The sequence below is a fragment of the Aspergillus ruber genome (assembly GCF_000600275.1).
Source record: "Aspergillus ruber CBS 135680 unplaced genomic scaffold scaffold00029, whole genome shotgun sequence".
NCBI classification, from domain to species: Eukaryota; Fungi; Ascomycota; class Eurotiomycetes; order Eurotiales; family Aspergillaceae; genus Aspergillus; species Aspergillus ruber.
This window is the reverse complement of record NW_024467325.1, coordinates 74,763-85,364: the sequence shown is the minus strand read 5'-3', so window position 1 is coordinate 85,364 and position 10,602 is coordinate 74,763. Positions and strand designations below refer to the sequence as shown.

The following is a 10,602-nucleotide window of genomic DNA, read 5'->3' as shown; positions in this document are numbered from 1 at the left end:
ATACACATGTACACAAGTCCTCTGTACAGTCGGCTTCAAGCGATTCAAAGCTGACGACTCCTCTGTCGCGGCTCATGCCGACCGTCGGATCTGGGCGCTTCTCTCCGACAGATTGCCCATAGGTATACAGCAAGCCACATCCAACAACAGGCCCCGATAGGAATCTTCCGCTGTTAGAGAGTATCAGATCGTCCAGCCCTCATGCCTGACTCTTCCACCATGTCCGTGTCAGAGATCAGTGGAGAGCGGGTTGAGCCGTTGGCCGCATCCGTGCTTGACTCTGGATGACCCGTTGATTGAGTTATAAATCTGGTTCTCCCCGGCTTCCAGAGTCTATACACCAAATCCGACAAAGTGCATCATGGGCGAGTCGCATATCGAGCATAGTCCTTCTCTTCCCTTTGCCCAGCGCCCTATTGTCATTCTTGGGGCTGGCATCATCGGGTGTACCACTGCCCGGCAGTTGTTGTTGAACGGGTTTCCGGTGGTTTTGGTGGCGGAATATCTCCCAGGAGATCAGAATATCTTCTATGCTTCGGCTTGGGCTGGTGCAGCATGGCATGCGGCTGGGGGTATCAATCCGGAGCAGCGATACTTCCAGGCTGTCACCCATCGCCACTTGCTAAAGATGGCCCAGGAGGATCCGAAATCGGGTGTTTGTATAGTTGATACAAGGGAGTTCCTCGAGCAGGCTCCACCGGAGAATTCTTCGTTATGGGGGCAGCATGTTGTGTCTAAGGTATGACCCTTGCCGTTGGACAGTCGGGGGGTATGCTAGATACTGACGAATGCAGTTCCGTCACCTCAAAAAGGAGGAATTCCCCTCGCACTTTAACACCGGCTGGGCTTATGATACCCTCGTCACCGATCCAACATTACACATGCCCTACCTTGGAAAGCAGATCACTGAGCTTGGAGGGCAGTTCATTCGCAAGAAGGTCAACTCCCTGGAAGACCTGTACCGAATGTTCCCCGAGTCCAGCATCTTCATCAATGCCAGTGGCATTGGGAGTAAAGAACTGGAGGATGTCAAGGACGACAAGTGCTTTCCGGAACGGGGTCAGAACGTCTTCTACAAGACTGACAAGTGCCATATGATGTATTTCCGGAATGGCAAGCAATATACATATGTGATTCCCCGTCCAATGTCCCAGGGAGTTGTTCTTGGGGGTGTCAAACAGCAGGATAATCTGTATGTCTCCTTAACCCGACTATTGTTTCATAGCTAATGTTTCATCAGCTCCCCCGAAGTCGACATGGCAATTGCCCAGGATGAAATCTCCCGCGCTCACATCCTGGCACCCGAGATTGTACCAGAGAATCCCCCCCCAGACAGCATCAGCCACATTATTGGCATCCGTCCCTCGAGACAGGGCGGGTTTCGGTTAGACTGTGAAAAGGCCGGACAACGCACTGTTCTGTCTGCGTATGGATTTGGTGGTGGTGGATATGCATTCTCGTATGGAGTGGCTGATGCTCTGTCCAAGATGGTTGAGAGGGCTGAACGGGAGAATGTGATTCTGTGATTTTTGTTTATGAGGAGTTTGGATGAGCGATTACGATACCATATTTTTCTATTATATTACTCTACAATATTCCTTTAATGATTCGAGTATAGTATGTTATGCCTCAGGCAGTGTTCTTATCACCACAACCTCACCACTCCACGACTACAACCACAATTACACACTACACACAACCACACGACTACACAACGCACCACTCCTCCCCTCTGAGTCCCCCAAAGCGAATCCAACCTCTGAGTAGAGTACTCCGTACGGAGGAGTAAAACCGCCCCTGTTTGACTCCAACGGACCTTTCCGACGATCGCTTCTAGGGCCTTCCTCTTGGATTCCAGATCGACAGTTTTGAATGCGTTCACGGCTCGCATAGTTAGTGTGTTATTACCCTGATTATTATTGCTTTTACCGCTGCTAACGACGCCTACAGACCAATCCAGTCGCATCCTAGCCGGAGTACAGAGTACGTGTGACCGCACCGTCTTTGTTGCACCGGTTCTCTGTGCTTGTTTGCTGGGAGACTGTCGGTACTGGACGAATAGCATGGATTCCGATTGTCCACCCCCGTCAGACAGGTGTGAGGCTTTCATGCAGCATGACATCGTCCCGATCGTGAAGAATGTCCAATCTGACCGCAAGATTGGAGTACATATACCGGCCGCACCGTCATTTTTTGTTTTAAGGATCGGTGGGGAATGATTGGATTCTTACGTCGACACCTTTTCATTTTCTTTATTTCCTCTCTCAGGATTCCATTTATTTTCCTCCGACCGCTGGTGTATCAGGTTCCGTCAGTTCCCACTCCTCCGTCTCATGCGTCTTCCACGGCTTCCATTCGGCTTCTTAGTCTGATGACCGGGATTCCTCCCCTATATCCCTTATAATACAGCTTAATATTACTTTAAAGGACGCGCCATTGTGTGCTTTCTGTTCCTTGGTTGTTGATAACCAACCACCTCCGCACCCGGTCTACCATGGTTCTACTTCTCCTGAGACGCTGAAAAGCACTAGAAAATCCTTGGAATCTTCGGCGCACGCGTCCCCCGCAACTGTCGGTGTTTTTTACCGTCCACTAACGCTGGCTGGTGTCGATCTGAAGTCAAAAGTTGTGGTCATTCTTGCAACTTGCGGTCTTGGATGCGCTGAGCTGGACTGGTGTGCACTTTTAACTTTTCTTTCTTTTCTTTTCTTTTTTTCTTAATATCTAATCTTGAACTCATCCTCGCCTCACTATTTCCATTTGCGACTTCCGAATACTCGCTTATACTTGCGCATGGAAATTGGACCATCATCTTGACTGTGTCGACACACGGCGACTCGGTTCAATTCGGTTCACGATGGTCCCTAATAATCAACTCCTCCGGCTCACAATCGCGAATCGTGAACCCGTCACCGTCGCAATGGCGACTCCGCCCCCGGAGGAGGATCTATTTCTCACGAAACGACACGAAGAAGAGGACTACGAAGAAGCAAATCGAAAACGAGAAAAGGACTACAGTCCACACACTCACGAATGTCCGCGCCGGCGCGATGATCCCATGACCCGAATCTACCGCTTAACACCCATCCCGACCATTCTTCTTGACGCTTCTCTGCGAGTCGTCGAGGTATCCGACAGCCATCTTGCTTTCTTCCACCAGTGCAGAGACGCGCTGCTGGACAAGTGCATCTACGATATCTCGTCATGCGTCCCATCCCCCGATATTGTGACCTTTAGCGGCGCCTTGCGAGCGGCCGTCACCAGCCGCGACATCCAGACGATTGACGGCATCCATCTTCCCGATACGAATTCCTACTTCTCTCTACGATTGATACCAATTCTCGACGGCCCGGAGCTGATCTATATGGTCCTCGAGACCCAGAATGTCACCAACGAACACGCAGAATCCCGCGCATACAGCAATCAGACTTACATTAACGAAACTTACCGGACGTTGCTGGACACCGTCAAAGACTACGCCATCTTCATGCTCGATACGCGCGGGAACATTGCGACTTGGAACTCCGGCGCCGCCGTGCTGAATGGATATTCAGCGGATGACATTATCGGACAGCATTTCTCCATCTTCTACAGCGACGAGGATTGTTTGCGACAGAAGCCTGCAAAAGAACTCGAAGTCTGTCTGCGCGATGGCAAAGTGGAGGATGAAGGCTGGCGGTATCGTCGCGACGGATCACGATTCTGGGCCAACGTCCTCGTGACGCCTATCTACCAGTTTGGACATCATGTCGGTTTCGCCAAAGTCACCCGGGACCTGACCGAGCGCAAGGCCTCCGAGGCGCGTTTAATTGCCGCGTTTGAGGAATCCTCGAAACTCAAGAGTGACTTCCTGGCCAACATGAGCCACGAGATCCGTACACCGATGAACGGCATGCTGTTGGCTCTGACCATGTTGACGAGCACCGAGCTCAATCAGCAGCAGCAGGAGTATGCGTCTATTATTGAAGACTCGACTTCCATTCTGCTCCAGGTGATCAACGATGTTTTGGATTACTCCAAACTATCATCTGGGGCCTTTTCATTGCACTCGGATATCGTCAATGTCAGAACGATCATCGACGCCGTTGTACGAAACTGCAACCCGCTTCTCAAACCGGGCGTTGAATTGACCAGTCATCTTCCAGATGACTTCCCCCAGTATCTCAAAGGCGACCCGCTTCGGTTCCGGCAAGTGCTACAAAATCTCGTCGGGAACGCAGTCAAATTTACCGAGCAAGGCAACGTCAGGATTCACACGTCGTTTTCCGTTGACGAGGAAAAGCGAGACGCCTATAAGATATTGACTGAAGTCATCGATACCGGTATCGGGGTTCCGGCCGATTCCGTAAACACGCTTTTCACCCCATTCACACGATTCGCAGACTCCTGCACCAAGAAGTATCAAGGGACAGGGCTGGGTCTTTCGATCTGCAAAGGTCTAGCCGAGCTGATGGACGGGACGGTCGGATTCAGACCAAACCCAGACGGTTGCGGAAGTATCTTTTGGGTAGCAGCGCGAATGGATTGCACGGACGAGGTGGACTCAGCCCGAGCAGCCGGCCTCGCCTCCGAAGAAACTTTCGACCCAACCGAAGAAATCCGCAAGATCGCACCCCAGAAACACATCCTCCTTGTCGAAGACAACATGGTCAACCAGATGGTCATGCGAAAACTCCTGCAAAGCGTGGGATTCGAGCGCGTTGATGTCGCATGGGACGGGGCGCAGGCGGTGCGAATGGTCCAACAGCGTCCGCTGTCATATAACGTGGTTTTGATGGATGTTAGTATGCCGGTCTTGAGCGGGCTGGATGCGACATCGCAGATTCGAGAATTGCATATTGATGTGCCTATTATTGCGCTCACAGGGAATGCGTTGAAGGGCGATGCGGAGACGTATTTGGCGAAGGGGATGAATGATTATTTAGCAAAACCGATCCATCGGCAGCAGCTGTTAAGGATGCTTTGGAAGTGGATTGTTTGATGGGGTTTTATGGCAGAGAAGTTGGGCATCTCTGTCTCGTTTTTCATTTCATTGAGACACTATCATCTGGCTCGCATTTCAGGTTTCACTTGTGACGGATTTCAGGCAAACCGAGTCGAGTATCATGATATCGACAACACCAAGAAAGTCCAATCTCACGCAAGATTGGAATACGCATACGGTCTGTCTCCCTCCGGAACCCGTCATCATCATCCACCATCGGGACTTATGAGCACCATGAACCTGCTGGCACCCGACAATACGGTACGTTTCCTGCATTTAGACGCCTTTTTCATTCTTAGTTTGTTCTTGTCCACTATTTTGTACAACGTCCATCGGCGACACTAACGGCCCTGAGCAGTACCAGCAAGCTCTCAAATGAGAGCATCGTCATCGCTCCTCCAGCCATGATAGCCCAGACCCAAGCGACTTGACCGCAAGGTCTATGCGTAGGCAGAACCGTCCGGATCAGCTTCACACGGACGCTCAAAAATTGGGGAAGAATCGTTGTACGAGTACGAGTAATGAGCGTAGACATGTGTATGATACTGAATGGAATCGTTATGATTTTCCTCTCCAAGAGCGATACTCTGACCAAAAACAACTGGAGGAACGACAAGCCATCCCCGTGCGCAACGGTTGATCATTATCTAACCCGGCGTTGCCCTCGTGTTTGGACCCTCGAAGAGTCTTGCGTGATTGTTGTTGTTGTTGTTGTTGTTGTTGTTGTTGTTGTTGTTGTTGTTGTTGTTGTTGTTGATGTTGGCCCGGGCTGCTAGGCAGAGGGTTCTCCTGTGCTTGACTCTCCGGACTTTACCTTTTTGTTTCTTCCATTTGCCTTTTTGATTATTGTGACCCCCGGTGAATTGTCGGCAGATAAATATTCGCCACAGTCGCGGTGTTTTGGCTCTAACTTGTTTGCTTAATGTTAATTACCTTTTCGGGCGGCGTTAAGTCTATACAGCGGGTTCGCTGATCCATAGGGGGCACCCCGGCTACGACAACACACGATAATAACGAAGGACAAGATACATTTGAATACCGCCAATGACACAGCAGAAGCAGATAACTACAATATCTGAATGACAACAAGAAATAGGATCCCGGTAACATCACAAGAGAATGCATCCGAGAACCTCCTCGGCCCACCCCCTGAATCTTGCACGACGGTCGATCTCTGCACCCAACGCCGGCAATGGCAATAGTTTCTGCTTCCTATTCCCTTTCGGGACAGCCTGAACTGCTTGGCTGCCGGATTGAGATGATTTACGGCAGCTCTTGCCTCGTTTCCCTGGTGCTTGAGTTTAGGGGCGGGTTAACCAACGCAGGATACCTCTACGATTCATGCATACTGGACGGCGGACCCGCTGTCATTCCATTGCGCAGTACCTCGTACTCCGGGTAGAGTGCATGCTACGCGCGATAATTATCTTGCATGGAAGACGTGGTTCACAATAGGCTTTGCCGGGCTTTATTATGCTTCCAGTTCGTATTTAATACGTGCAATTGGAATTATCACACCGCATTGTGCGATTGCTTGCACCAGCTCGACAGGTTGATCCGTCGAAACTAGAATTGAGGAGGTCTTGCGATGTTCAGAATGTTACGGACACAGAGACACCGGAGCACGCTAAGGATTGTCCAGGAACCGTCTCTTCCACTACGGCCAGGATCGCCGCGATGATAAAACCCCTCGCGGTATGAGTCCGTCATGACGCACCACGTACTTGTGCCAGAGCAGAGGAAGTGAGGATAGACAGAGACATTTCGGAAGTTGTTTCTCACGTGGGATGAGCAACTGCTACGGAAATATCTCTTCACGCGGAGACCGGGACCGTCGATTGTTACTCCATAAGAGATAAGAGATAGCGATAGACATGGATAGCAAGAGGCTTTGTTCACCTTATCGTTGGCCCAACCTTGGAAAAGTAGGCATCGGCAGTGCTTAGACAACAGACTTTGCGGAGTTGGCTTTGCTCCTCTTTTCTCCTCAATCACCGTCAATGGGACGCGATGATCACTATGGCTGATTGAGCTGGACCTCCACAGCATGTTTAGGTTGACTTAGTGCACATTCCGTATATATACGGGATGGACACCCTGTCTCTGATGCTTTCCTTCTTCAGCTCCGTTTGTCAATAATCCCAGGAGAGTACGAGCTGGGCTTGTAAGCTTGTCAAAATGAAGTCTTCTCTTCTCCTTTTGGGCGCAATGGCCGCCCACGTGCTGGCCGCCCCTGCTTCTTCGCACGATTACATTGTTCACGAACGCCGGGATGCGTTGCCTGCCTCGTGGAGCGAGGGAAAAAGACTGGACGGATCCGCTAGCTTGCCGATGCGTATCGGTCTGACCCAGTCCAACCTAGACCGCGGCCATGATCTCCTCATGGATGTTTCGCACCCCAGTTCGTCGCGGTACGGACAGTTTTACACCCCCGAGGAGATCCATGATCTCTTCGCTCCATCCAAGGAGACCGTGGACAGCGTCCGCGACTGGTTGGAGAACATGGGCATTGCGGGACACCGCATCTCGCAGTCCGTGAACAAGCAGTGGTTGCAGTTTGATGCTGATGCCGAGGAGATGGAGTCTTTGCTGCGGACCAAGTACTACGTGTACGAACACCAGGATACTGGCAAGAACCATGTTGCGTGCCGCGAGTAGGTCTTTCTTGCCCGTTGTAGTTTAGTTCAGCTGCTCATGCGTATAGGTACCACGTCCCCAAGCATGTGCAACGCCACATTGACTTCATCAAGCCCGGTGTCAACCTGCTGGAGGTCAGCAATGTGAAGCAGGCCAAGCCGACCGACGAATCAGGAGTCCAAAAGCGCTCGAGTGTCAGTTCTCAGGGTCTATTGCCCCCGATTCTGCGCACCTTGGACCTGCCCCTGGTCGAGCTCCTGGGTAACCTCCTGGGTCTCTGTGATGTGGCCATCACCCCGCCGTGTATTGAGGCCATGTACAACTTGACCAAGGGTGACAAGGCTACTAAGGGTAACGAGCTCGGTATCTTTGAGGGCCTGGGTGACATTTACAACCAGGATGACCTGGACCTATTCTTCTCGAGCGTTTACCCGTATGCCCTGCCCGCTCTCTTCTCTTTTCATCTAAGCTGACGATGGTAGCACCATTCCTGATGGCACCCACCCCGAGCTCAAGGCCATTGACGGCGCCAAGGCCCCGTCCAACAGCTCGCTCGATGCCGGCGCCGAGTCCAACCTGGACTTCCAGATCTCGTACCCCATCATCTGGCCGCAGAACTCGATTCTGTTCCAGACCGATGACCTTGTCTACGAGAAGAACTACACCTACGACGGCTTCTTGAACAACTTCCTCGACGCCATCGACGGCTCCTACTGCTCGGAGACATCTCCCCTGGACCCTCCGTATCCCCATGACGTTAAGGGCGGCTACAAGGGCAAGTTGCAATGCGGTGTTTACAAACCGACTAATGTCATCTCCATCTCCTACGGTGGCGCCGAGGCGTCCCTGCCCATCTCCTACCAGCGCCGCCAGTGCAATGAATTCATGAAGCTCGGTATGCAGGGTGTCTCTGTCGTGGTTGCCTCGGGTGACTCCGGTGTGGAAAGCCGCGGCGGCGACCCCAGACCCAGTAACTGCCTGGGCGAAGATGATAAGGTCTTCGCCCCTGACTTCCCCGCCACCTGCCCCTACCTCACCACCACCGGTGGTACCTACCTGCCCCACTTGGCCGACCCCAAGAAGGACCAGGAGGAGGCCGTGACCAAGTTCCCGTCCGGCGGTGGCTTCAGTAACATCTACAAGCGCGCCGACTACCAGAAGAAGGCTGTTGAGGAGTACTTCTCCAAGTACGACCCCGGCCACAAGTCCTACGAGTCCGTCGACAACAGCTCCTTCGCCGACAACGGCGGTATCTACAACCGTATCGGCCGTGCCTACCCTGACGTTGCGGCTGTCGCTGACAACGTCCTTGTTTTCTCTGGTGGTCTGCCGTCGCTGGTCAGTGGTACTTCTGCTGCTGCGCCGGTGTTCGCGGCTATCCTCACCCGTATTAATGAGGAGCGGCTGGCTAAGGGCAAGTCGACAGTTGGTTTCGTCAACCCTTTGTTGTATGAGCACCCTGAGGCATTCAACGACATTGTTAAGGGAGAGAACTCGGGTTGCGGTGTGACTGCCTTCAAGGCTGTCCCTGGCTGGGACCCGGTTACTGGCTTGGGAACCCCCAACTACCCTAAGTTGTTGGACTTGTTTATGGACCAGCCGTAATGTGATCTTTATGATATGAATAGCTAGTACCAGGGTTTTAATACCCAGGTAATAGGTAATGATAATTCCTTTGTCTATATATATATCTTCAAGTGTGGTTAAACTATCTTAGTACACAACTTCCCAGTATTATTCCCCTCGAACAACCGTAACCAAACACCCGGAACATCCTCAAAGCCCGCATCGACAATGGTCTGCATCTCATCGTCCAGAACGATCTTCCCATCCTTCCACGCCTGGACGAGCAGTTCCGTCGTCGCAGGGATATGAGGCAAGTAATCGTAGGCGAAGAAACCGTGCATGCTCAGGCGGTTTTGGGTGATTTCCTGACTTTGTTAGCCGATTTATATGAGGATAGGGAGGACAGACTCACGAAGAGGTTCTTGTAGGTCTGTTCGGTGGAATTGTAGGTTGAGATAGTGCCGCTGTTACTGTTAGCATTCTATACATGTACAAGTAGAGAGAGAGGGGGGGGGGGTTACCAAGAAGCAATCCGTCCAAAGCGCTTCAACCGGGTAAGCATGAGATCGAGAATGGTGCCGCCGACATTGTCTTCACGTATCAGCCAATATTTCAAATCGAATCCCATGTCTAGGTGAGGGCATACCAAAGTAAACCTCGACATAACCCTCCGTCGCCTTGAAAAGATCCTCCTCAAACGACTCAGACCGATAATTAACACACTCCTCTGCACCGAGACTCCTAACCCACTTGCACTTCTCATCCGTCCCCGCAATCCCAATAACCCGACAACCCAGCAACTTCCTCGCAATCTGTACCGCCATACTTCCCGTCGCACCCGCAGCCCCAGAAACAACAACCGTTTCCCCAGGCTGCACCTTGACAATCTCCTTAAGCCCGTAGTACGCCGTGATAGCAGGCATGCCGAATGCGCCCAGGAAATGTGCGATATCCAGACCCGGGATTGGAGTGAGGGGCTGACACTCGCTTTCATCGTGGATACTCAACTCGCGCCATTCTGTGAATGCGAAGACTAGAATATTTACTGGGAGTTTCGAGGAGGTAGACTCGACAACCCGCACGATGGCGGCGGTACGCATTGCATCGCCTTCATGGATTGGGGGGAGGTATTGCCGTGCGGGATCTGCGGCCGCGGAGATCCATGGGCGCATGCCAGGGTCATTGGAGAGGTAGAGCGGTTTGGTGAGGACTTGGCCTGGTTGTAGTGTGGGGAGGGTGATGGTGTTTAGGGTGAAGGTGGGTTTGGGCCCGGAGAGGGTTGGGAGGGCGGTTGGTTTGTTGGTCAGGGTCCATTGGCGGGTTTGCATGGTGGCGGTGGTCCTTGGTTGATTGCGAATGTTGATAATAAAGTGGGAATGAAGGATATATATATCGAGCCGTAAAAAGGAGTAACT

General features: G+C 51.9%; 4 protein-coding genes across 4 annotated transcripts; 3 read left to right on the top strand and 1 right to left on the bottom strand.

Moving 5' to 3' along the window:
• Nucleotides 1-97: 97 nt before the first annotated feature.
• EURHEDRAFT_203255 (FAD-dependent oxidoreductase) lies at nucleotides 98-1,678 on the top strand. The gene is made up of 3 exons (XM_040777942.1): nucleotides 98-739; nucleotides 795-1,192; nucleotides 1,241-1,678. The coding sequence occupies exons 1-3, from the start codon at nucleotides 362-364 to the stop codon at nucleotides 1,524-1,526; spliced, it is 1,062 nt and encodes a 353-aa protein (XP_040635745.1). The 5' UTR covers nucleotides 98-361; the 3' UTR covers nucleotides 1,527-1,678.
• Nucleotides 1,679-2,920: 1,242 nt separating this feature from the next.
• fos-1 (sensor histidine kinase/response regulator Fos-1/TcsA) lies at nucleotides 2,921-4,981 on the top strand (the record flags this gene model as incomplete). Its single annotated transcript, XM_040784890.1, has 1 exon — nucleotides 2,921-4,981. One exon carries the CDS (start codon nucleotides 2,921-2,923, stop codon nucleotides 4,979-4,981), a length of 2,061 nt encoding a protein of 686 aa, XP_040635744.1.
• A 2,181-nt stretch (nucleotides 4,982-7,162) lies between these two features.
• On the top strand, nucleotides 7,163-9,226 carry EURHEDRAFT_463327 (S53 family peptidase; the record flags this gene model as incomplete). Its single annotated transcript, XM_040784865.1, has 3 exons — nucleotides 7,163-7,638; nucleotides 7,689-8,054; nucleotides 8,104-9,226. The coding sequence occupies 3 exons, from the start codon at nucleotides 7,163-7,165 to the stop codon at nucleotides 9,224-9,226; spliced, it is 1,965 nt and encodes a 654-aa protein (XP_040635743.1).
• Nucleotides 9,227-9,324: 98 nt separating this feature from the next.
• On the bottom strand, nucleotides 9,325-10,515 carry EURHEDRAFT_380422 (MDR family NADP-dependent oxidoreductase; the record flags this gene model as incomplete). The annotated part of the gene is made up of 4 exons (XM_040779296.1): nucleotides 9,325-9,552; nucleotides 9,600-9,651; nucleotides 9,709-9,778; nucleotides 9,834-10,515. 4 exons carry the CDS (start codon nucleotides 10,513-10,515, stop codon nucleotides 9,325-9,327), a joined length of 1,032 nt encoding a protein of 343 aa, XP_040635742.1.
• Between the last annotated feature and the right edge of the window lie 87 nt (nucleotides 10,516-10,602).